General features: G+C 40.3%; 2 protein-coding genes across 2 annotated transcripts; one reads left to right on the top strand and one right to left on the bottom strand.

The window, feature by feature from the left end:
• The first annotated feature begins 33 nt into the window (after positions 1–33).
• mcoln3b (mucolipin TRP cation channel 3b) lies at positions 34–8138 on the top strand. The gene is made up of 14 exons (XM_084548898.1): positions 34–182; positions 796–1022; positions 1441–1608; positions 1926–2079; positions 3778–3853; positions 3951–4047; positions 4334–4433; positions 4532–4644; positions 5592–5741; positions 6189–6290; positions 6458–6580; positions 6686–6892; positions 7052–7179; positions 8005–8138. The coding sequence occupies exons 2-14, from the start codon at positions 807–809 to the stop codon at positions 8042–8044; spliced, it is 1674 nt and encodes a 557-aa protein (XP_084405024.1). The 5' UTR covers positions 34–182; positions 796–806; the 3' UTR covers positions 8045–8138.
• Positions 8139–9143: 1005 nt separating this feature from the next.
• LOC311491051 (G-protein-signaling modulator 2-like) lies at positions 9144–24972 on the bottom strand. The gene is made up of 15 exons (XM_084548897.1): positions 24649–24972; positions 16439–16660; positions 15989–16124; positions 15484–15623; positions 14265–14388; positions 13984–14099; positions 13258–13413; positions 12598–12706; positions 12250–12415; positions 11962–12059; positions 11469–11645; positions 10648–10810; positions 9746–9931; positions 9547–9662; positions 9144–9313 (listed from the first exon to the last, which is right to left on the bottom strand). The coding sequence occupies exons 2-15, from the start codon at positions 16657–16659 to the stop codon at positions 9149–9151; spliced, it is 2073 nt and encodes a 690-aa protein (XP_084405023.1). The 5' UTR covers position 16660; positions 24649–24972; the 3' UTR covers positions 9144–9148.
• Positions 24973–27707: the final 2735 nt, after the last annotated feature.

Below are 27707 nucleotides of genomic sequence, written 5' to 3' on the forward strand. Positions count from 1 at the left end.
AGACAGCTCAGGTATTCCTGACGGCCACTGAGGTTTAATTACTTCAGTCATGACATTCACAGCAAAGCAACACGGTGAATAGCCGGTTTTAATGGAGGCGAAGACATTTTGAGTTCGAGTTTGTGCCACAAACGACAGGTGGATTCAATTAAAAGTTGATGAACAGTTGCTGCGGGGCGTTGGTAAGTAGCCTATAAGAAAATATTGTGTTTCGTTGTGTTCGTTTTCACGTTTCCTTGGCCGTACAGAAGACACACGTTTAACTCAACACGACAAATAATAAATATTTAATAGGATGGTGGACGTCGGTCATGTTTCTGAACGCGAACTGCTATTTATTATTCAACAATGTTCAGGTACACTCCATTTTCTTCCTGCTTTCTGTTCAGTTGCTGAACATTGCAGTTTACCATTTGTCATGTGCAGAGACAATAAAAGCAGAACCAGAGTTTCGTATGATCATGTTTTGGTTTCTTAGTCTGCAAAGGAATGGGGAAGAAAAGGAAGAATAACCCGTGTATTTCCCATTTTTCAACATGTTCAGTAAAAAAATATAATGAGCTTAAAATATAGAAAAAGTCCAATGTGTCTGAAACAGAAACTGTACATTGTGAGCTTTAAACAGTTTTATTGCAGGGCAGATGCATTGCATCACAATGTATAGGTGACCCATAAACTAAGATACTGTTTGTGAAACTGACTGCCTGGTTAGTTTGCTGCTTAACATTTTGTTTTTTGAGCGTTTCACTTTAAAATTTTTACTATTACTTATCTTGTTGTTGCACTTAAATTCAGCTATTTCAGATATGGAGGAGTCCAGTGACCTGTATGACGTGTATGAGGCAAACCCTGCCTGGTCCGATCACGAGCCTCGGTGTCCGGCAGACCTGGATCAAGTGGAGTGCCTCAGAAGGAAGATAAAATACTACTTCATGAACCCCTGTGAGAAATACCACGCTCGTGGACGCAAACCATGGAAACTCGTTCTACAGCTTGTGAAGATTGCCATTATTACCATCCAGGCAAGTTATTTTAGACGTGACGCAGCCAGTGTTTTTTGTTTTTCCTCCTTCCTCATATGTCTGTAAAGGTTCACAGTCAAGTCATGGTACATCGTAACAACAAAAAACAAGCTTGAAGATGTTTTGACCCTCATCCAAGTAGCTTCTTCAGTTCTAAAAAAACGTCAGGTAGTTGGGGTTTAAACAAGAACATCTGTGGGTGCATGACTAGGATCTGTTAATGACCAGCTACTTACCTGTAATAGGAAGAGATTGTTTTTAGCAAAACAGCAACCGTTCAAGTTTCTCATATTTCAACCCCTGCTGTCCTCCAGTCTTTAAGGACTAAAGAAGCTACTTGTATGAGTGTCTCATTGTTTTTTTTTTTTGTTTTGATATACTCCTCTGTCCTCATAAGAAACCTTTTTCTCCATCACAGCTGGTGTCTTTTGGTCTCAGCAACCAGATGGTTGTCATGTTCAAGGATGAAAATCTGATGACATTCAAGCACATCTTCTTGAAAAACTACGTTGACGGAGGCATGGATTCGTATGCCGTTTACAGACAGGCAGACGTTTATGATCATATAGACTACGTTATTAAACAGGTACGTGATTTTATTTTTTTTTTTTGCCGACGGGAAGAAGCGCAAAGAGAGCCTGATTTTGATTTGCAGCAACTGTGTCGGTTTATTTTGCTCATGCGGCATCAGAGATTGTTTAATTTTGCTGTAAATCATTGTTGGGGTTTTACTACACGAGTTTATGGCCAAAAGTCTGACAGGCTACATCTGTCATGGGATTGGACTTTGTTCATTTTAATCTGCATTTAACGTATGCTTATTTTGACTGCCTAGTTTTTGAAGTTTTTGACATTTTTAAAATTACTTTAGTTGTATAACTGTGTTTAATTGTCCGTTTACAGTATGAACATCTGCACAACATCACAGTGGGCAATCATGAATATGAGAAAAATGGTAGTGTGCACACCCCACTGACTCTGTGTCAGAACTTCTTCAAGAACGGATCAATCTACCCTGGAAGTGAAACATTTGAAATTGATGTACATGTGGAAACCGGTAAGCATTGTTATTGATTATTTAGTTGATATGCAACACTCTCCACTTTCAAGGGTTTTTCCTCTTGATATCTTAAAAGAGGGTGGCACAGTGACGAGGTGGTTAGCACTGATGCCTCGCAGCGAGAAGGTCCCGGGTTCGAATCCATGGGCCGACTGGGCCTTTCTGTGTGGAGTTTGCATGTTCTCCCTGTGTCTGCGTGGGTTCTCTCCGGGTACTCCGGCTTCCTCCCACCGTCCAAAGACATGCTCATTAGGTTAAATGGTGATTCTAAATTGGCCTTAGGTGTGAATGTGAATGGTTGTCTGTCTCTCTGTCTCTCAGCTGGGATTGGCTCCAGCAGACCCCGCGACCCTTCACAGGAATAAGCGGGTACAGAAGATGAATGAATGAATGAATGAACAAAACTGAAGACATCAAAATCATGTTTGGAATTATGTAGCAGATAACTGTTTTCATCGATGTTGGTTTAGCACAGTATTTGCTAAACTAATACCCTCAGGAAGTAATCAAATGGTTATCAATTACCAGGTGAGGCTGGTGAAAAGATTACTGGTGGGATTTCTTACTATCTTAATTTCTTTGAGACCATGAGTTGTGTTTGTACGAAGGAAAAAGCCCTATTCAACTTATTACCCATTATGACTAAGTTAAAAGACATGGCATCGATGTCAAGAAATGCCAAAAGCATGAAGAACTCCCGTGAATCGTCTCGAGGAAAATAATGTCAAGAGTCCCCTCTGCTGCAGAGGATTTGTTTGTTCAAGTTAAAAATCACCATCACTGCTTTCCAGAGTTCATAAACGGACACATCTCAGCATTTACTGTTGGTAGGAGACTGCAAGACTGCTGCAAAGAAACCACTACTGAGGGAGATCATAAAGAAGAAGAAAATTGCTGGCTGGTGAAACTATTGGCAGTTTATTCAGAATTCAAGGCAACAGTTAACCAACTACCACAGCATCCCGAAGAAACACGGCATCCCATCTGGTTTTAGCTCAGCTGGGTCATCATCAGGACCTCAAGGCTCTGTAAGGACTCTTGGATTCAGAGTGATTCAGTGCACAATCACGCGACCTTAATCCAGCTCAGATGGTTCGGGATGAGTTAGGGAGCAGACTGAATAAAAAACATGAGAACTCCTTCAAAATTGTTGGGAAAACCTCAATGTAATGACGTCATAGAGCTGGTTGAGAAAGTCTGCAAAGATATTAAATTACGGGTGGCTGGTTTGAAGAGTATAAAATATATTTTGCTTTGTTTATTAAGTCGAGATGTTGTTTATTATTTTCAATGTCTTCAGTATTTCTGTGAATGTCTTTGGCTTGGAGCAGCACGTTTCTGATCTGTGGGTCGGCATGTTTGTAATCTGTGCAGCTGCGAGTTTGTGATCTGTGTAGCTGCATGTTTACGATGTTTTGAGTTGCATGTTTCCGATTCATTGGGCTACATGTTTCCAATTTGTGGGGATGCATGTTTCCAAACTGTTGGGCTGCACGTTTCTAATCTGTGGTCCTGGCCTTCTGATTCCCTTCCACATGACCTGGGTTCTTCTCAAGTCCTCTTCTTGCTTAAGCTGGAGTTTTACCCTTCCACCACCTTGGCACCTGCTCCAGTGTTTTCTTGAGAGAATATTGATTCACTGTATAGATAAAACCGAATTTAATTATTCTTCCGTCATGTTTTTGTCTTTGACAGAATGCATCGATGTTTATCCGATGTTTCCGCGATCACTGCGTGAAGCAATTCCAGAGTTTGTGTTGCATTTCAAAAGGTCTGTGAACAACATTCACATGTATTACTGCTGCTGTATAAGATAAGAAAATCCGGTTGGCTCACGTGCCTGCTCTTTCTTTCTTTCTTTCTCCCAGGATGCTCTCCGTCAGTATAACATTTGTTCTCAAGGCCATAAATTTGCAGACAGTGAGGTACAGAGAGCTGCCAGACTGCTACGACTTCACCGTTATCGTACGTCACTTAACTTGTCTTCACGGGTCTGTAAACACAACACTTTGTCTTTTACCAGCAGCGATATGACACATGCGATAAGTTCACCGCTGCCTTCACGGTTGACAGTAATTCCTTGTGACACTGCACCTGACCACACAGCACAGATAAGACTTTAAATGACAATGAAGAAAACTGGAAATGTGAATCCTGTCTTTATCTCTGAAGCTAATTTGAGGCCACACATAAGGGCCAGCAGGTATTGCTTTTTGAAATTTATTGTGACACCCGTCTGTCTGGTTAACAGATTACTTTCAACAACCAAGTTCACAGTGGCCGGATAAAGATCGACCTGGAAAATGACGTGAACATCAACGAATGCAGAGACTGGAATGTAATCGGAGCATGTACGTTTGCCAAAATCACCTGGATTGAAGCTCATGTCCAGGATTTGTTTTTCTGAAAGATGAAACTGAGCAGTCTGTTTTAATGTCTGTTTCTTCAGCTCCCAGGAACATAAACCTGACTGTGCTGTTTGACTGCCTCATCATTGTAACGTGCATTGCATCCTTGGCCCTTTGCCTGCGCTCCATGATCAATGGAATTCAGCTGCAGATTGTGAGTAGAATGAACAGACCTGGAAGTATTTTCGTATTGTGCAGAGCCAAAAAATAATTTTCTGACTCACATCAGTTCATTATGCATAAACATAGAGGCATGTCAGTGCCAAAAAAACCTCCTTTAAAACCGGAAATCACAATATTTACCTGCTCACCATTAGTTTTACATCTTCTTCTGACATTTTATTAAAAAATGTTTATTAAAAAATGTGTATTATTCACGGGTACAACTGTCAGTGTTTAAGGATTTTATATATATGTCTCTTTATTCTCGGGGGTTGTAATGAGACGTAAACAACTTATTCCTGTGTTGCTTACTACGTATTTTTTTTTGTTGATGATGATTTGCCTCTGTAATTGGTGTATTTCTGTATATTTCTGATTAATATGTTTTAAAAAAATGCCTCAAAATAAGTCGGTCTTTTAAACCTCTATAAAACCGAGCAAAGCTTTTCAAAAGAAATCCAACCAGCACCAGAAGTGCTTGTATTATAATTACAAGATGTATCTAACGGAATGTGTTTCCATGTACTTTCGGAGGGTGCAACTTTCTCTCACTGAGAAAGGCTTAGAAACAGTTTATATATAGCCTTTGCTCAGATGAGCATCCACTGTGTTCTTTCTAGACTTATTTTTTTTTTTTGGCACAATGAAAATACTTGTCAGAAAGAATGTAAAAATGGTGCCTCTCACTTCAGCCTTCAAGTGCCGCTAGGCCTTGAATGCCTCTGGTTCAAAGGCATTCACATCAGATTAAGTTCAGTTGGGGTTTGAAAGCTAAACATTTCCTTTTTCTACATTTTCTTGAACGAATAACAGGCTTTTCATTCATAAAGGTTTTATGATTAATGTCAACTTGGGACAGAATTTCAGAAAAATGTTCCATGTCTCCTTGTGCGCTGTTGTTTTGAACTATATACTTGCATTTTCTCATGTTCTCAACAGGAGTACACCCGCTACTGCAGAGAACACACTGCTAAAGGGGTGCCGTGGTCGGACAGGTTGGAGTTTGTGAACGGCTGGTATATCCTGATCATCGTCAGCGACGCACTGACCATCATCGGCTCCATCCTCAAGATAGAGATCCAGACGAAGGTAGAGAGGGCTTTATCGCCGAGGTTTTATAGTTTTTAAAATCAAAATATTAAGATAGGGTAAGGAGCTCGGACATACGGGAGGAGCTCAGAGTAGAGCCGCTGCTCCTCCACGTCGAGAGGAGTCAGTTGAGGTGGCTAGGGCATCTGGTAAGGATGCCTCCCGGACGCCTCCCGGGACAGGTGTTTCGGGCATGTCCCACCGGTAGGAGACCTTGGGGCCGACCCAGGACACGATGGAGGGATTATATCTCTCGTCTGGCCTGGGAACGCCTGGGGGTTCCTCCGGAGGAGCTGGCTGAAGTGGCCGGGGAGAGGTCTGTCTGGGCTTCCCTGCTGAAGCTGCTGCCCCCGCGACCCGGACGGATAAGCGGAAGAAGACGAGACGAGACGAGAAAATCAAAATATTTGTTCCTGTTGTCACACTTTGTTCATCATTTCTTGTTAGGTCCTCACAAGCTATGACGTGTGCAGCATCTTCCTTGGCACAGGCACCATGTTTGTCTGGATTGGGGTCATACGCTACATGGGCTACTTCAGGAAGTATAATGTAAGGCCAGATTTTATTAATAGCAGTGCAAGAATTTAACAATACTTTGGAGCATTCTTTACCTTTATGATTTCAAAGCTTAAAATGTTGTCACCCAGATATGTTTAAAGATGTATTAAAATATGACTGCATCTAATTTCAGAATAATGTCCCTTTTTCCTCCTCAGATTCTCATCCTGACCCTCAGGGCAGCTTTCCCAAATGTGATCCGTTTCATCTGCTGTGCTGGAATCATTTACCTAAGTTACTGTTTTTGTGGTTGGATCGTCCTCGGACCGTATCACGAGAAGGTAACGAGTCCACTGGATTATTTTTTTATTTTTTATTTTTTGTAATTCTAACAAACTTCTGTTACTAAAATGAAACTGAACTCACTTGTGCCTTTGTCTTCTCAGTTCCGCACCTTGAACACCGTGTCCGAGTGTCTGTTCTCACTGATCAACGGAGACGACATGTATCCCACCTTTAAGAACATGAAGCAGAAGAGCAGCCTGGTGTGGATTTTCAGCAGAGTCTACCTCTATTCTTTTGTATCTCTCTTCATCTACATGATCCTCAGCCTCTTCATCACAATCATCACCGACACCTATGACACAATCAAGGTAATATTACCTTTGTTCTGTTTTGAATGATCTTGGCTTTGGGAGGATGTTTTGTTTGGAGTTAATGTTACAAGATATCCTTCTAAGAAATATTAAAACCACTGAACAAAACATTTTCTAAGTGCGAAATAATGTTGCTCTCTGGGTTGCATCATTTAGCAACAGCAGCAGAGTGGAACCCCGATATCTGAGCTGCAGAAATTCCTGTCGGTGTGTAAAGATCTTCCAAACTCGGGCGTATACAGACTTGACAAGAACAACAGCTTCTTTAACTGCTGCATCAACAGGTGAGATCACATTTCTACACCGTTAATCTAAACAACATGAGTCAGTGGCTAAATTTAGATTGACAATATTTCTTTACCTGATTGAAATAACTCTGATTCCAACTTAACAGTTTAGATGGATGCTAAATAAATTGATCTGTGTTTAGATTCCACAAAACCTCATTGTTTAACTTTGCACAAGCATCAAATCTTTTTGAGCTCCAACGTATTCACTTCAAAGTAAATATGATAGAAGTTTGACACAGCTTCCAGCTTTGTTCATCTTGCTTCTTTTCACGTCACCTGATGTTTACACTACTTGGTCAAAGACGGAAACGGAGAAACAATCAGATCAAGTGTTTACACTCTCAATCTGAATTACCTGTGACTGTTGCAGTATGTTCAGATTGAGGCATTATTATTCTTTATTTTAAATCCTAATATGTTTTTTTTCTGGGTGGAATAAATTCACTCTTTCTGCAAGTTTGTCCAACGAGGGGTAAACATTACATGTGGTGACGTCGAAATCTATGTGGACAGCAGTTTTTAAAAACACAGATACCAGCCATCTCCTGTTCAATTCAGTGTTGTCAATTAAGTTGGAGGAAAAACTGATCAACTGGTCGCATACTGGACATCTATATTTTTTTTTACTGTCCATGTAAACACAGCAACTGTTTGGTCCAGATGGAAGTAATAATATTGGTATTTTAATCCTTTTATATAAGATTACAGCGCTGATTAAGCTAGAGACAAAAGTGCAGTGTGTCAAAGCACTTCTTAATATGTAGTCACTAGCTGTAACGTCTCCATTAAAATCTAAGCTGAGCATTTTTCTCATTTCAGATGCAAGAGGGATAAAGAGAGGCTGACTTCAGAGGCGTAGCTGGTCTTTAATGTGGACATACTGAGAGGCTGTACTGTATAACCTAATAATTAATGTGCACTTTATATTGTATTCAGTGGAAGCTGGTTGGATTGTCTCGGGAGAAAATGTTTTCCTCTCCCAGCCCTAAAGTAAGCTCAGGTGATGGATAATTATTTTTAGTGCTGATCAGACTAGGTGATTAGAAATATGTGCAATAAGACACTGAAGTCACTGGTGTCAGTGTGACGTGTGAGATTAGAAATGACCGGTTGTAAATACACTTATTTATGTTATTACTGAAAAATATGACACTATAATTTTTTGCAAAGCATGTCACTTGCAAAGACCCCATGTTGCACACTCAAGATAATGAATCAATAAATAATCTGACGGGTAAATTAAATGAGATTTTATTTCTCCATTGTCAGGAGAAGATATTGGTATAAAAGCTAAAATTACATTTTTCTTCTCTCCCTCGTGCTAGTTAATTAAAACAATGCACAAAAAAATCCCGTTTTAGTTCATGAACAACACACAAATGACCTTTAACACTGTCTGTAAGTCTTCAAAAGCATTGTCTGGAAGCAGATACTGTAAATTGCTCCACTTGTCACCAGTTTAGGAGTAGGCTTTCATTTCCCCAGAAGATACTTCAACATTTCACCTGCTGCTGGAGAGGTGTGAGAACAGTTCAAACCAAGATGCACTATTCCAGTTTGCATCTAATCCATCAAGATCAAGGAGACATCGCTTTGGTTTTTGCTTTTAGTCCAACATGAACCGCCATGATCCACAGTTTGTATGAACGACTTGATGCAAGCCTCCAGAGCAGGCAGAGGTCACTGGTAAAGAGGTGTCTGATAAAAGCTGACACCGAGAAAAAAAAAAAAAAAATCTAAAAACAAGTTGAAATCCCAAATTTCCCATGATTTGACAAACCCAGTTTAGTATTTAGGACCCGTATTTCTTGTAGCTTCTCATCTGTTCTTGGCAGTCTTGCAGGAATTTTATCTGGACGGTCCAGAAATATGGGTCCCAAAAACACAAACTGTTGATTAAAACTAAGAAGTCCGGTTACTTCATTGGATATCCTGAGACAAAACGTCAAATAGGTCCGTGGCGTCAGCCTGGTTTGGAATGTGTGACTCCAGGAGGAGGAACCCGCTGCTCCTCCATCCTGTTGGATTGGGAACGAAGGATGAGACTGAAAAAGTCCTCGTCTGGAACAGTTGGTCCTTTGGTTGTGGAAGATGGAGCAGCACACCTCTGGTCGTTCAGTCTGGAGCCCTGAAAGATGGTGAGGAGTGCAATTACATTACATCAGCTGATTGATTGATTGGTCAAAATAAAACCTATTGATCATTTGGTTTTAGCATTTGAATGGTTGGCTAGATAGACAGGCTAGACAGTTGTTGCAGCTGAAAACTGTAAAGACAAAATATGTTGTGTATTTTATGAACTAATATTGTCAAGCTGTGGTGTCTTGGGCAGCATGCAGTGTACTGGGACTTATTTCTTACCTGGCACTTCACCAACATGTCAAAGAAGACCTCGTCCCCCTCTGGCTGATCAGCACTGGCCTCGAGGCGATCGTATAGGGAGTGTGTGTGAGGTGTATCTGTTGTGGAGTTGGGGGCTGGAAAGAAACACAAGTATCTGTCATGATCAGCGATACTGTCGGGTGTGACAAAATGTAGGCCGAGCCTCATATTTTATCACCTTGTGGCGGGATTTGATTTGTGCTGGAGGTGGAGGGTATATGAGGCGGGTTGGAGGTGTTGAGACGTAAGCCAGGAAAATGGCTCATGCTGACTCGTTGGTCGTCCAGACGACGGGCCTGGGAGCTGGCCAGCAGCTCCAGGAAATGACCGGGATCCTGGAATGGTGTATTGCAATCTGAAATAGCTACAAGCAGAGATAATTATGAGATACGGATGAATAACACACAGGGGGTTGTGCCTTTTACTCCTCTAATGTAATGTACTCCCAATATTTGACTGAGAATTTGTTGGAGAAATGTAAAGGCTGTGACACGGCAAACTGACATCTGCCAGTGTCTGCGACCTTAGTTTTGGCCGTGTGTCCTGCACTGCTGGCGCTAGTCGGACTCCTGTCGGCAGCTTTTCTGCTGATTCAGCGTGTTGTACTGGTCACGGAGCGAGTCAGATACATTAATTAATTTGTCAGTTTAATGTGTCTGTGCCTAAAATGAGCTGCTGTGAGCAAATGTCGTCATCAAGTAATCCAAATGAAAATTTAGCCAGAGAATATCAAGTTTGGATTCATGACTTTTACAGAGGAGCTCGATAGTGACAGATATGGATTATCAAAAAGGACCATAAATGTCACTCCGCTCACTGAAGGATAAAACTAAAGGATAAAATCACTCCACAATAAAGAGGATTAACATCTAACATCAAAAGGACAGTTGTAGACATGCTGCATTCACACCACATAAAGGATATTGCCTTGACTCTACTGGATACTTACGCCTCTTCCAACAGATTCTCAATAGGATGAATCCAATTTCTTGTACAGTATTTAACCCTTGAAAGATAAGTTAGAAAAACAGTGATACCACATATGGTGTGAACACCTATGAAAACACGGGGCTCACTCACATTTCTTTTCAGCTACAGGTAGGGTGGAGGAGGGAGAGGGATGGGCGGGGAGATGGCTCGGGCCATCCAGTAGAGAGCACCTTTGGTCGTCCATTCTGTTGCCCTGGAAACGGGAGAGGAGGTCGAAAAAGCCGTCCTCCCCAATAGTGTCCCGCGATCTTGGCTACGGGGTAAAAACATCACAGAAGCAAGCTGAATCACATTTGGGGTAAAAAAAAAACCTTCAGGTATCTGAGGTATTCGGAAAAGCTGGAAGTCTTTAAATGAAAACAAATTATTCCGTACAGTCGTGACTATATCCCTGACCTTTTATAAACCAAATGAGTAAAGGGCAGATGAGATTAGACAGATGTGGCTGCCGGATAGTACAGTTTGCAGATATGGAAGCAGATCATTTTGGGGTTTTCAAATGAAATTATAATTAAAATTGTTCGCATTCAAAGGGAAAAGCTGAACTTTACTGCAGAGTTTGTAAAGGGTATCTGTCTGTGTGCATAGTCCTTTTTGCTACCACTGTACTGCTTGTAATTCCAAATGGTTTAAAGACACATTTTTGACTTGGAACTAATTCATTTTGATGTTAAACCTGAATATCTTTAACGTGCTCTGGAGTCTCTGACATTATTCTGCAATGCCTGAGTCAGAAATGACGATCCTGCATTGACTCACCACAGTACTCCCTCCTACAGTCTTAATACTGAAAAAGAAAACAACTCTGGGAGGAAAGATGTGTCACAAGTTTGACTTTTAACGTGAATCATCACAGCCCACGAGTCCAGGAAAGTTGTGTGTCGTCATCAGCTACTGAAACTTAGAAATACCTTAGGAGACAGAGGGGCGTGAGACTGTGGAGCTGTGTGCTCGGTGTGGTTTTCGTGCTGGTCTTTAGGAGTTGATTTGTGGTTCTTCTGCTTGCTTTTCAGCCAGAGGAAAAGCTTAGTTGAAGCCTTTATTGTGTTGTTTTTTGAAGACCCGGGGAATACTTCGTCTTCCCAGTCCTGTACACATACAAGGTCCATACAGATGTACAGTGTTTTATCCAACATAGATCAGGGTAAAGCTTTCACTGTATGTTCACTGAATGGTAGCGTCTCTATTAATCTGTATTGTTGTCTCATAAATTATCTAAAAAGTGAGAAAATAATATAAAAGTAGCAGCTATAGTTTAGTATGAAACAGCTGAAACTTTTTATGTGAAATACAACTAATTTTCAGTCAGTGCATGCAAACCAAATGGTTTTAATATCAGAGAGATACACTTTACATATGGAAAAAAAATAAAATACTGCAATTGTATGTATTTTTTGTACGTACTGGTTGTGCCGCCAACTCTACACTTTGACTTTTGTCAGCAGCTGGAGTCAGTTCTGGGTTTTCTGCACTACTACCTCTTGTCCTCGGAGTCTTGGCCCCTGAAATCAAAAACACAAAATGGCCATGTTTTAGTATTTAAAGCAAAGCACCACAACAAAACATATTTTTGGTTTCTAGATGTCTACAGCACTTGTTTGCATAAAGATAATGCAAATGTGTTTTCTGGCAAAACAAACTGTAGACTGTAGTTTGTGGAAAATTGGACTGGTCAGTGCCGAGCAGATTTACCTGACAGGATGTGGTAACCCTGGTGCCTCATGGTAATAGGAGAGCTGTTGGTATTGGTGTTGCAGAAGACGTTAGGATTGATGTTGGAGTTGGACTTTAGGCCAACAACCAGCCGCAGGTCCGACAAGTTCATCCTGGCCGTCACCTCGCCACTTTTATCCCGTGTCTGCACCGATAAAGTTAAATGTGAGTATATGACTCCAACACAAAATCACAGCATAGATTTGCTATATAACATCAATCCACATCATTTCCTGCAGTTCCATATGTGACCAGTAGATGGGGGTGTGGCCCAATGAAAGCTACAGATGGGACTTTTGAGGCAGGCGGTAAACTGTAAACAGTTACCTCTTTGGCAATTTCCAGATGTTTCTCTGCAAACTCCATGGCTTCTTCATGATTCCCCAGGGCGGTGTGGGCATTTCCTAGACTCCAGTACGCTCTTCCTTCACCGACTCTGCAGTGAGACACACCGAGAAACAGGCTGAGCAACTTTAACCGTGATTATGCAAGAACAGGTAGGGCATTCATCAAGCAATCACACAGTGGATCACAACACAACAACCTGATCTTAACAGGAGAGTATGCAGCACATTTCAACACCAGCTCGCGTTCAGCAATTCAACCATGTTGCCATAGATTAAAATCAATCTTGCATCTCACGGAGCGTACAAAACACTATTATTTAGTGCATGAATGCAGTGAGCTTCTGATAATAAGTTTGCATGTATCAGTAAACAGAAAGGGCTTCCTCGGTATGTGCCTTTTTCCCAGACACCTTGTTGAGATATATAGTGGGTGAGAAGTCTGTGATACACGTGTGCATGACAGTAAATGCTGTAAATTAAGCTTCCTTTGTGACTTAAGCAGTGAAGCGCTACTAGTAACACCATGAGATTTTAGCTAGCGACTTGACTGGAGGCCACCCACATTCAAACTGCACATGCTCATTACACTTCAAAGACAGTTTGGAAGGAAAGCTGACAGCAAATGGCGTTCGAGGCATACCGGTCGTTGAGGGCCTGCGCGATGACCAGATGTTTGAGGTGATAATCAATGGCCCTCTCATAGTCCCGCAGCAGAGTGTAGGTGTTGCCCAGGCTGTAACAGGCCTGAGCCTCCACTGCTCGGTCCTTCAAAAGCCTGGCCAGCTGCAGAGTCCTCCTGGGGGCAAAAGCGTAGGAGAGGAAGAAGGTCAAAGAATGTCTAGGGTGGGTGCAGCAGAATGATAGCTATCTGATCTTCTCTTTTCTCCCTTTGTTCTCGTTTTCCAAGGACTTCTGAGTCATGAAAATGCTGGAATCGGGGATTAACACTGACGATTTAATCACGCACTACACAACAAACAATATCTGTGTTCTTATTATATTCAAAACTTTCCATGCATTTTCCTTATATTGGCAAATCAATAAGACTTCACTTTAAATTCACTTATTTCATATTTAAAAGCAGTGTAAAATGTAGTTGCACAAAGCTATAAGGGCAACATTATAGTGTGTTAGAAGCCATTTTTGATCTCATTTCTGAGGTTGCACATTCATAAGTCTATTAAATGTTTTCCCTTTTTATCCAAGCTTTCATGCTACAAACAAGTGCCAGTGTCAAAGCTGTGCTGCACTGAAAAATACCGCTTCAGCAGACTTGTTTACAGCCAAGTACTTGACATCTTTGTCACAAAAGTCGATACATGCCAATCACGAGGCGTGAAAGTCCCTGAGCCCAAGATTTACTCACTTGTAATGACCGGCCGCCACCTCAAACTGGCTGAGGAATATATACGCATTGCCAAGGTTGCAGTGGGCCCTCCTCTCTGCAGACTTATCGCCAAACTCTTTAGCAATGAGCAGCCGCTGCCAAACAAGATAAACAGTAGGGTGCAGGATTAACAGGAGAACATTTTGAGGTAACAAAGAATGCTTTTTTCATGAGGCAAGAATTACAAAAATGTATGTAAATAAAAAGTCATATCTAAACGCTGGGAAGCTCTTCCGACATAAAATCGGTTCGCTACCTACCTTTTCGTGTGCAGCTACTGCAGTTTCAAACTCTCCCAGAAGATAGTAAGTGTTGCCAAGGTTCCCGTAAGTTCGACCCTGAGCTGCCCGGTCACCTAACTCCTTCACCACAGCCAGGTTTGCTCTATTTGTAGAAGGAAAAAAAATCAAAATAAAGACAGCAACACAGATGTCCATGTAGACAAGTTGTGATACTTTTACTTATGAATATTATCATAGAAAAAGCAGTTATGAAATTATGTTTTCAAGATTTTGTGAGTTCTGACAAACAGTTTCTATCAAATGAATTAACCAGGCGCCATATTATCTTCAATCTTGACTTGTTGTTATTTGTCAAAGTACCGTAGCCTTTTATATAAAGGTACCCACACGCCAAACCGACATCAAAGGCCTACTGGCAAAGGAGCCGACTGTGACTTACACCGACTTACGTGAAAGAAAATAGCTCTTCTTACCAGCATGTGGCAGTAGGCTTTATTTTTGATTCAAAAGGGGAAACCAAGAGAGCTACTATTAGCTGGGAGGTTGGGAAGCTAGGAAGAGCTACAAACCATCGTACAGAGCTGGCCTGTCTTTCTCATCAGTTGGTCTATGTTCATCGGTTTCATTTCTTCTGTCGTGTACTGGTTCACTAAGATGAACAGCCAGTAAGAGTGACCTCTCTCTGACCGTCTTGTTCCACCGCTGATTTATTGTACTGAATCGCCAGAAAAGTGGCCGACAGACGTCTGACTACTGCCAGTGGCATGGGACACACTGGAAAAACTATGGTCACAGATGCTTCCCAACAGCCCGACACGGACAAATGGCTGATGGTCAGCTTGGAAAAAGAATGAACCGACAGAATCAACGTTTTATAGACTGTGTAATACTACTATGACTACCTGTACATGTTGTTGGTACTCAGTAAAATGCCAGAACACGTTAGAGGCAATTAAAACGAATGAAAAGACAACTTTATGGACAACCCCTGACAAAACAGACTCTAAGGCAACCAAAGTATAGCAATTATTTAGCAGATGCACAGCACCTGAACACCTCAAAGCAAGCAAGTTTCAACCAACATACATCAAACTCAAGGAGAATATGAGGACATAATGGGATGTAACCGTTGTGACTAATCAGCTTAGGATCTGAACATTTATGAGTATAATAACTAAGGACTTTCATGATGAAGCACAATCAATGTTTTGAGGTAAACAGAGACACACCAACTCACTCATAGTACTCTGAAGCTTTCCTCAGGGCTATCCTGGCCTCTTCTGGAAACTCTCCTGGCTCTGTTCCAGTCCAGCAGATGCTCTTGCCCTTGGCGTGGTAAACGTTCCCGAAATTATACAGCGCTCGAGCCTGCCCAACCTACAGCGCACACACACACACAGCAGATTTTCAAAGACGGAAACCAGAGTGACCAGTGCTGTAATTACATACTTAAAATACACCGACACCAGACTTTCTCGAACACACGCAAGCCGAGCAACCTATTCTTGATGCTGGTGCACCGATATCTACGCAGTCATCAGAGAAACAGGTCTGTGGCGGCAGAGCATGCCATTTCATACGGCTGAAAACAACTTTGGATCCATTTATTCTAATCAAAGTAAATGGGCCTTTCAGTCACAGTCTAGACTTTTTATTGACGGAAAAGTGAATAATTTTCAGTGTGCTAAAATAAAATGACAGAATTGTAAAAAGTTTTAAACGATACCTAAAATATGTCTCACCTTGTCATATATGGCTCTTGTGATATCCAAGTGTCTTTGGCAACAGACCACTGCTTCATCATACCGTCCTAAAAGCTTTAACGTGTTCCCAAGGTTACCGCTGGCTTTGGCCTCACCAACTTCGTCCCCAATCGTTCTGGGAGCGCAGCAGAGAAAGAACCATTAGGAAATAATTAGACTGGATTATTAGTGCTTTCCTGAGGGGTGTTATTATGAAAACTCAAGAGGCAATAAAGTAATTTACAGCTCCGAGCAGTAATACGCTGGGGTTCAGTTTAGCAGTTTAATTATGGTTGGGGAAGGAGTGATTAAAAAAGTTTTAAGCTTAGACTATACTTGTATAGGATAATGGCAAACTCAAGTCAAAAATCACACTAGTAGGAAAATTGCATTTTCCACTGTTTAAATAAAAAAAATAAAAAAGCAAATTAAAGTTATGAAGCTGTTCACCTGGTAAGTGTAAGGTCATGCCGATGATACTCCAAAGCTTTGTTATACTCCTGAAGGTGAAAGTAGGCATTTCCCAGCTGGCTGTAGATGGCGCTGAGGATTTGGAGGTCCTCAGTTCCAACATGGATGGCAGACTCAAAGAAAGACACACCAGCCTGATAGTCACCAGCCTTACAGAGCCGTTCACCTTCCAGAGCCAGGTCCAGACATGATGACTCCATCCTGCAGGGAAGAGAAGTCACGGTGAACTCTACAATGTGTTCTACAACAATGTTTGAAACGTTTAACATGTCAGGACGGTAGCTTTAAGCATACAGTTAGAATCAGATGTTATGAAATCAACACATTAAAATAAAACTTCTTGAGTGGTATACAGTAAAAAAATAAATGAAATGAGGTACACACAGTCTCCAATAAGCTAACTATACCACCCAGAGTAAAGAAACCTGACATCTTCAATACCACAACAGGCTGTAATATGAAAAGTCAAAGACATATTTCTCTTTCAGACCTCAGAGTAAAATATTCTTTCACATTTTTTTTTTTTTAAAGCAGAGTGAAGCTTTTCAAAAAACAAATCTGTCCATTCTAAAATTACGGATTTACCGTATTCATCATTTCTCTTTTTTCTCACAGTTTGCAAAAAACTGGAAGGAAGTTTTGAGTTACTCATGCTGAGCCACATCGCTCACTAAAAAAAAAAAAAAAGGTCAAGATTCAACATTTCGCCATGTCGTGGTGGTAGGGTGGCTGGTTTCAGTTACCACTATTTACTCTGCTGACAATCCTGAGGATTAACCGAATTTCCCCAAAACAGCATGACCTTACCCTGCATTCACATGGTCAATCTAAAAATAACATTTTTTCTTTTTCTGATTGCCGCTCCCTCTCTTCATTTACTTCTTAACTTGCTCAATCACTGCTGGTCTCTTGCTTTAAAAGCCAAAGTTGTGTTTACAGTGTCTGGAAAATGTTACCAATTATACCTTTGTTTAGAACATAAGTGGCGTTCACAAAGGTATTATAAAAGTGCAGCAAATCATTGCTTTAGAGAACCAGTGAAATAAAGCCAGAAGATGTAATTTTTGCTTGTTACATTACTTTTTATCATTATAGAACTTTTGTTAATTTACTTAACTATAAAGAAACAGTTTCAGCACATTAAGCCAAATAAATTTAATGTTAGATCACTTAAATAACTGATGTGCTCAAACCTCAGCATGCTTTCTCACAATAGAAGAATCCACATACTGCACAAAGAGGAACCTCAAATGACAGGCAAAAATAACATGAGTTACTGTGAAACCAGACACAAGACTAAATCCAGAATAGGACCAAGCATTTCCTGTCTTGAGCGCAAAGCCTTAAAAAAATGCCACAATTACCCTGGAATGAAAATATGTACCTTACATTTAACCATGAACACAAAGCAAACTCAGATGTGTCTGTGGTAAGAGCCAACATTCATTTCACAAGCTTCAGCGTCTATTTTGGCAGCTTCAAACTGCCAGTAATATAAAGACGAAAGGTGTGCGTATCTATGGAGCTACGTCATGACACTGTAAAACAAATCCAATCATGCATGGACGCACAGCGTTCACAGCTACAGGACTGCCAATAAGGATTATCACAGTTTTCTTTAACCCGAGGACGCAGTTTAAATGTTAAAAATGCAAAGTCACAGGCAGAAGTTATTATTTTAGTTGACGCCTACCAAATTTGGACCAACACTTTTACTCTATATATAGGCCTAGGAATAGATTTCCACCCCTAAAAAAAGCAGTTTTATGACTTAAGTACTCCCTTCTAAATTAACTTTTAAACAACCCCAGAGGAAACAACACTTTTTACACGGTACTGTTGCTGCCAGACAAATAGCATTTCCTCCTGGTCTGTCTTCTGACCTCCCAGGCCTCTGCCAATGCTTAAGGAAATTAATGGTTAAGTTAAAGGTTAAGCCCTCAGCAAATTAAACTGTGTTGTGCAGTATTTGCTCCAGGATTAATTTGTTTGTTTGCCTGTTTTCTTAATGAATTGACAATTTAGGAAATGTGGCCTCGCAGAATTCCCATAATACAAAAACAGTATTGTCTATGTTTTGCTATATTAAGTTGCAGCCTTGAGCCTCCTTATCTAGATACTACGGTATTACTTTAACACACCTTGATTCAAGGATAGCAGGTTTTAATCTCTGCTGGAACATTCCTTGTAAAGTCAAAGTTTAAGCAGAAAAACACTTTTAACAGAGCCACCAAATTCAAAATAATGACGTGTCTTAATGTACAGATTTACTGCAAAGCGTGTACCAATACAAGGTGTTAAATATAACAATGGATTTATGTGAATTTGCCACAACTGAACCATGTAAAACAATTTCCTGTGGCTGGATTAACATGCTTTCTGACATCTAACAGGTTAACTCATTACCTCCAGTCAAAGCAAAGTCACATACCTGCCGCCTCTTCCCATTCTGATGCACTCAAGGCAGTTTGACACGACGGACATTTCAAGCTTCTTGATCACTCTCTGGAGCAAACGCTGCGCTTTCAGCATAACATTCTTTACCTTCTCTTCCTTCGTGTGCATAAACATAACGCATGCAGCCACTGTGCCCCAATTTCATACGAATAAAGTGAAGTCCCTTGGATCTGCTGCCTTCTCCGAGAGCGAGCTACTAACTTAAGGTAACAGCAAAACAAAGGACTTAATCCTCTCAGCGTTCATGTCGACCTTAACGGCCAGGCACTTGAGCAAGAGACCTTTTGTTAAGGCGAATTCAAATTAATAGCGGGTCATCAAAGAGCAAAAATAACCGAAGTGAGAACAGTCGGCTTGGTTGCCATGGTTAGCCGATTGTTGTATATCTCAATCACTTAGCCATTGGTAACCTGCATCTTTAAGCCACCTGATGGCATGTGTCACTTCCAATTATGCCTGACCTCAGTGGTGATTATAGCCACTTTAAGTGGCTCCTGTGAGTGAACCTAAGGCTATTTGTGCAACACTTCATGAAATAATCTTTAAACAGCAAGTAGCCTAAAAAGACTGATATTCTACTACCTTTCCAAAATGTTTTAACTGCATGATAATATATATATATATTTTATTAAGATTGACTATTCATTATTCCATAATTCTTAGTGAAATCTTGGGAGGTAAAAAAAAAAAAAAACACAATACACATATGGACAGAACAATGATGTATTAATGAATGAAATCCAGAAATAATTTTACATTAATACCTTTTTTAGTTACTATTGCTGATCCAGAGAAATCCACTCTGAATTCATTCAGAAGCCTGGATCAATGTGCCCGCTAGAGGGAGAGACAATACTCGCCCGTGTGACATTTAGACAAACATCCTAGTTGACCCAAAGCCAAGTTAATCATTACGGAAAGAGGCAGCTGCGGTAAACGGCCTCAGTGCAGATGGAATTGTTTTAAACTGGCACAGAACTCTGTTATTATAAGTGCAAGCTACTGAAAACAGCTAGAGTAAGGAGAGGGATTTATAAATATATATATAATATATAAAACCTCTTCCTTATACACCAGTCAGGCATAACATCATGGTCACCTGCCTGGTCCTCCTTGTGCCTCCAAAACAGTTGTGACTCATCAGAGAATGGACATGGGCCTTCTGAGGGTGTCCTGTGGTGTCTGGCAACATATTTAGTTGTTAGTGGGGGGCTTTGGGTCCTATGGGTTGAGGGGAGGGGCCTCTGTGGATCAGTCCTGCTCTAGTGCATCTCACAGATACTTGATCAGTTTGGGATCTAGTGAATTTGGACGCCAGGTCAACACCTTGTGCTGTTCTTTATGTTTTTTTTTAGTTGTTCCTAAACAGTTTTTGTGTGTGTGCCTGTGTCAGGCTGCATCCTGCTGGGAATGGCTGCTGCTGGTGCCATTGGTATGGGGTGGGGGTCCCTGGTCTGGTCTAGGTGGGTGCTACATGTCTAAGTAACATCCACACAAATGACAGGTCCAAAAGCTTCCCAGCACATCCCAGAACATTGTATTGTCACAAGATGGTCAGTGTTATTTACTTCTTCTGTCAGTGGTTTTAATATTGTGGCTGATTGGTGTATCTCTCATATGTTAAACTAACAATAATGTAATTAATGCAGCAGGACTGATTATTGTACCATAGCATAATCAATGCAAGAATACAATCCAATAAAAACAAAATAAATAGATCACATAAAATACTACACAAATAACAGTATTGTCACTTGCCCAAACAAGGTTAGACTATTGTATAAGAAGAAAGTAGTCACGCCATTAGTCATCACTCACCAATAGTATACAGGAATTAATTAAATCAACAGCCACAAGGTGAAAAGATCTCCCACGGCGATGGTATGTTGTCATTACATTTTGAAACCGATCAATATCTGGTTATGTGTCAGGGACCTGTCGGTGGTCTGTAATCTGTTACTGAGAACACAGGGTGGAATTTGTTTCCGAGGAAAATGTGCCGTTGGTACTCTGACTTGACAAGGCTTGTAAGCACGTCTTAAAAATGACTATGAGGTGATGTAATTTCGTGTCTCTACCCCACAAAGGTGTCCAAAGACATATCACATTTGCAAACACCAATTATATGATTAACGAAATCCGAAGGATATTTGACAAGGCAGCGGGTAAGCGTGACCTCAAATATCACACTATATCAACTTCAGAAAACAAAACCATCACAAAGTGTTCAGGCGTGAACGTGAGAGAGGAAAATCAGGTGCAGATTTGCGCAACTGTTTCAGTCCCAACATGAAATATTTACGCTGTGGTTAGTAGGGGGACCTCCTGTAGTCAGAATCATTCATCAGGTTGCCAACACGGTGTCATGTTACTGTCCCAGAAAACAATGTTGTTATTTATTTTCAGACCTACACTGACAAACATATCTGTAAAGAAAATACTAATAAATGCAAGTACAGAAATGTCATTCCAAGCTTTTCTAAATTTAAATTTAAATGTAAATGTACTGGTAAAATATTGAATGGGTCAACATTTGTCTTTGTCTGCCTTGGAATTAACATTTTTAAGAAACATGTTTTCCTGGTAATATATGCAAATATAACTGAATTCAATATCAAGGCTGCATATTACAGTTAATAGTCAAACACATTTAAGCAGCTGTACTCTCAGGTTTAGGTAATAAATTACTTCTGTGCACTGCAATCAAAGGATTAGCAAACCTGTTGCTAGTTAGTCTTCTCTTGAATGAATTATTTTAGCTTTTATCCAGATGAGCATTGTGCCTTTATTCATGTGAATCTTTTTACGTTCTAATATTGATGCATGAATATTTGACTTTCATTACATATTCCCCATTAAATAAACAAACAGCCCTACCTCTGGCGGACATGAAATAAATGCTCCCTGTCCAGTGCACGGTGCAGAGAAACAATCCCGTACATGACGTTCAGCCCAGCAGTCTTAACAACAGCCATGGTGAACACAGCCAGAGGATGAACCACATTTATGGATTCAAGTTAACCGCTAAACACTTTTATAGCTCTGGGAAGTAACTGACAAGAAATCTCCACAGTCCCATACATGAAACACCTCAGGAGAGACTGAACACTGCTACGCACGGGGTACAGCTGTCACACTATCTCCGACCCACCTCTTATCTTGAAACTGGAGCTGGCGAGCAAGAAAACACTGACGCTTCACTGACATGTGCTCGCAACAGGAAAAATCTAATGAAACCCAATCAATCAAGTGGGCTTGAGAGGATGCAGATGGGAATGCACTTGAATCAGCAACAGTTTGTAACTCAATTATTTTCACTGCTGCACATGTTATGAATTTTGTAAAAGCTTTCAGCTACCACCTTTGTATTTCTTATGTTCCTTTAAAGTAACAATATTTTGCTGGCACCAACAATGCGCTCAAATGATGTTCACCTGCTACCTGCTGCAGACTGACAGTCTAGTGCAAAGAAAATCCCACACCGGTTATACAGGCCCCTACCTCTGAAGCAGGAACAAGACATGGCATTCATGCCAAATTCCCAGAACTGTGTCAAAACAGAAACTTGAGATTTAACGTCCTGTTTTATCCTCTCAGTTCGCTCTTCCTATTTTTTTTTGTGCTTTTTTTGTTTGGATCTCACTCACACATACCACTGCACTGAGCTGCACTGAGCTGCACTGATCGTGTTTGCCATTTATGCTATGACCTCATTCACTGACTGAAGTATTTTTACCCAAAGAGCTCCAGGTGACTGGAGGGATTTTTTTCTGTTGATTGCATCATGTTCGGTGCAAACCAGACAATGTAGTGAGCAAAAATCCCAAAGTGGTTGCCGATGCACAGACCACAATATCTGACAGCAATGACATTCAAGTCTGAAATTGCGTGCATCCCGAGTCTCACTCTTTGTAAGCTTTGTCAAATAGAAACTCTACTTTTTGACAATTGCCAGTTCATTAGGCACACCAATGAATATGCCTAACGTCTAATGTAACAGTCAGGCACGAAATCTTAGCTTCCTGAAGGTTACCGTATTTAGCATTTTGAGAAATCTGCTGATTCAACTATGTTTTCATTTTAGAAACTGTGGCTTATAGTACTATTGAACTGTACTGTGTTGTACTGATATGTTTCTATTATTTCGACAACCTTATATTAGTCAGCCTGCTAGGCTAAGTAACAGAAAAAATAATCTGTATTTAACTCAGTACAGTTATTCCAAAATAACCCAAAGGATGAGACAGTTGGATTACCATGTTTCTTACTGTTTCAACATAAACTGAACATTGTACCTTCATGAAGCTAAGATTTAGTGCAGGCTTAGTGTACCACATGAAGTGGCAATAGAGTGTATGTTTCTTATTATTTCCTTTTGTTCCCCCATTGGTGTTTTTATTGTTTGGTTTTAAGCAGCAAAATATAGATCAAGACATGCAACCCTTGCAGATTTCTTTAACAAAACAGTAAAATGTTTGGGGAATGAATGTCAACAGCAACAACAGGACAAGCACTTGCAGCTACATTGGCACATTTTATTTTAACTTAACAAGAAAGAGAAAATGAAACATTAACAGGAACTTAAAAGAGTTCATTTAAAAAAAGGAATCAGGACAGAAAGTTCAACCGAATAACTGGAGTTTAACTTTTGCTTGCACTTTCTTGTATAAATAATTTTTTGGTTCAAAATGTACAATTGATTTGGATAAAGTGTCAACCTCCAGGTAACAATACATAAGCTAACTGCAATGTGATGTCCTGCAGCAGATCTATAGCCTTAAATCACAGCTTTCTGCTGAATCGGCAGTGACTGAAATTACACAGACATGCATAAATATGTATTTTTGCGAGCCGAAAAATGCTTTTTCATTTTAAAACTGCACAGAGTCCTCGTGCTACCACATTTTAACATATAAAACGCAGTGGCTTGGCTTTACTTTGCACGATTTTGGTAGAAAAAGTAATGATTTGTGTGGGAAACTAAACATTAAAAGTATGTAAACTGCCCCCGGAGCAGCTCTTTCCTCTGAGCAGAAGCCTTCAAGTCACATAATAAAAAGCCTAATGTGGCGTCTTAAACCATAACCCTTCCAATATGAATACACCCAACCAACCAACCCCTCTCCAATTAGGCAATGCTACTCCCCAAAGGGGATATGCATCGTTTCCCCTTTGAAGAGACCTTAGAAGCAACCATCATTAAAGACCTAAACACTGCCACGCATGGGAAAAGATGTCACAGCTCATTTTAAAATGGAGAAACTGACTTTAACTGTAAACTGTAATTAGTGTTTCTACTTAAACTGGTGCTGAGAGTGTGTTTCACCAGGAAGTGGAAGCAGAATAAAGTGCAGAAAGTGATTTAACACCTGAAAGTGACCAACCACATTAATGTCCCCACATTTTTTTATATTTTCAGTTCAATGTCATGACACACAGCGTTCGCGATGATGATGAAGAGGGTTTGGGAAATCATGAACTAGAAAGCTGAAAATGAGTCAGTTTAGTATGAACGTGTCGCCACATGTCCCCTGTCTGTGTGAGTGAGTGAGACACAGACACGGAGTGACATTTTTTCTTGTCTTCAGTCTGTTTTTTTAAAAAAAATAACAACAATAATAAAATAATAAAACTTGGAAGAAGGTTTAGCAGAGAGCAAGTTAAGCTAACCGACGTTTTCTACGAATGAAGCACCAAAACACCGAAACTTTTCAGGTAATCATTTCACCTACCTCAAAGCGATGAACCTGAATACACCACAGACATGTCTTCGGTTGTAGAAAGTAGTTAAGTCGAGTAAAAAATATCCTTACTAGCTGTTTTTTGTCTCTGTTTACAGTAGCCTTACTACTCAGGCGTACATCTGGGAGGAAGATGACTACGCTGTCTCGGGAAGCAGACGTTGAGGCCACTCCTCGCGCTCACAATCTGACTCCAATTAGGATTCCACGGTTGCTGCCTTCAGGAGCCGTCGGAAAGTTTGACATTGCTACATCGGCGACCAATCAAAAGACTTAAAACAGGCTTTAAATGTGACGTTTACGGGTCAGCGAAGAGAAGTAGTAAATCACACACGGATGGATTAAAGGCGTATTTTATACAGCTGCATGTGGTCAATAAAGCCGCAGTTAATTCAGCAGCAATTACAACCCATTTTGAAGACTTCTTCCGCCCCCTGCCGCACAAAGTGACTCTCTGCCACTTTATTTCCAAAACATAAAGTAAATAACCTTTCATTTAAACAGCTGTTTGCTTTTCCTTGCATTACTTCTTAAAACACAAGCGAACATGGATCGTGTATTTACGTGTGTTTACACATGGCAATCGCGAATTACCAGAGACATTTAAAGGCAACAAACACATGTTGAATTTTCAAAATAAAAGTATTTACCCGGCAAGAAAAACGTTCTACAATTTCAAAATAAAAGTATTTTACTTGAGATGAAGCTGTAAAAAAAGCTCTATACTTCAAAAATACAAATATGTTACTAAAAATGTAGCAGCAAGAACATTATAACGGTTCAAAATTAAGTTTTTAAATGAAATAAGAGAAACAAACGGCAAAAACACTGAAATTTCAAAATAAAAGTGTCAAAATGAGGCTAAATCTTTGGCAGTTATAAATATTTATCTTCTTGTTTTTTCTCTTTCTTTAATAGCAACCTCAGCTGAGGACGACCATACTAGCTAAAGTTACTGAGTGGACCTTGAAAAAGTTTAAGACTGCTGTTTCTGAGGTCAAGAATACTTTTTTTTATCTCAGCTGTGCTGAGAAGATCTTTCCTGGAAGATGATATGACACAATCAAGTCCTCGTAACATGCTCCAGGATACCACATCTCACAACTGTCAGACCCAAACACAGGCATTACCAGCATCTCCATGTCGCATACGCCTCAACATATATCCTACCTAAACCAAGAATAATACTGTCCTGGCTACTTTTATCTTTCAGGTCAATCTGCAGCACCTGTCAGCTCTGTAAGAATATCAGCAAGCCAGTAAAAGTGTTTGAAGCTGCTGTGGTCAATACAGTGACAGTGGACTAAACTCAGTAAATCCCTTTTTTTTGTACAACGTATTTCCAGGCTGACAGTGTGATATACTGTCAGTTAACCTGGACAGAGAGCATAAGAGAGTCTCTCACATCTTTCCTTTTTTTCGCGTGGCATTGGGGATTTATTTTAGGACAGAAAACTAAAGTAAAACCCAGAAAAACAGGGTGAGGTGGAACTTTCAGTAGTTATTAGGGAAATTAAAGTGTGCTACTTAGATCCAGAGCTCTTGATAAATCACTACCTTGTTTACGTGGCTATTTTAGGAGTCAAACCGGTACAAAAACTTCTTTCACCAATCATCCAAACCATGTCTCCTTTCTCTCAAACTTGTGCTTTTCTGTCCTCAAAGGATGCTCCTCCGTCCTCTAAATGAAGACATACTGCTAAGTCCTGACCTGTGGGGTTTGTTCCGTCTTGGCCATATTTCATCTCCTGACTTAGCGCTCTCTGAATTTGTCATCGCTCGACTTGACATTGCTGTTTATTGAAAATCCTCCCAGGTGACACTTCAGCCGTGTACCAGACCGGCTATTCACCGCCTCTCTCTGCTTCTCTTTTTCTAATGGGTCTTGTTGCTGTGTTGACAGAGGCCCACTTTAGGTAGCCGCAAGCTTTTAACGCTTTCCTGAGATGTTTGCACTTTCCTTTAGTCTCGGTGCTAGTCGGGAGAGGCTGAGCCCCGTGGTGAAGAGGCGTGCTGTAATGAACCCTAACTTTTCTGCTTCACTGGGCGGGTTTTAAAGCTGTTTCTAAAGCATGAAGTTGCTGAGGGGTACCATTTGGTGGAATACAAACCTCTGCGTGTCTGAAAAACCTCTCGCAACAAAACTTTTAAACAAAGAATACAATTTTCTTTCTTTTGTTTGACCTTTGATCAGAATTTAAATCTGGTTTTGGTAGATGAAAGTCATGGATTTATATGCAAATTTAGACAATTTCAGAGAAGTTCTTTTATAATGTTTTCGGTCTTCTATTCTTATTGCACTGATATCAATCCAAATGGTGCTTTCCAAAACCCAGAGCCTAAAACCTCCAGAACAAAACAAATAAAAAACCTTTAAAGAGGAACAAGCCTGGAGCAGAATCGAGCTCATATTGGGAGACCCATCTGCTCAGTGCATCATGGGAAGCCCCGCGACAGCCTAAACCTATAGCAGAATAACTAAGGGATAGTTCAGTGTGATACATAACATTCAGTCACAGTGTATTTTGTCTATCTCACAGTCATTCTTTATTTTCTAAAACTCAAAAACAACTTATTTTCCCCCCCCCCACTTGCAGCCCTTTATGTTTACTTCTTCTTTTGTGTGCCCTCAAAACCTTTTGGAGGAGGTTCAAAGAAAAACATTAAACAGATCTTTTATTGTCACATACAATTATGTTTTATGAGGGAATTTGGTAGTTCAGCCAGTTTTAAGAACACACATATTTTGGCCTTGCGACGAAATTGAGAGTGTCAGACTGAGAGAAAAAATGCTTTTCACAGTTTCCAAATGTGTCTGTCGTTTTGTGACGATTAAAAAATATTGAAAAAGAAAGATATTCATGAAGAAATAGCAGAGGAAACAAATGAAAAGCAGAAAATCCTCAGATTTATGAGCTGGAATTAGCAGAAGATTGGCATATGGCGTTTGTGTCAATTCATTAACTCTTTGATGAATTGACTGTTTGTTTCAGGTCTTAATTTAAGCTTTTATGGGTTATATAAAATATCAGTACTTCAAGTAGCAGACA

This window comes from Chelon labrosus (assembly GCF_963514085.1).
Source record: "Chelon labrosus genome assembly, chromosome: 7".
NCBI classification, from domain to species: Eukaryota; Metazoa; Chordata; class Actinopteri; order Mugiliformes; family Mugilidae; genus Chelon; species Chelon labrosus.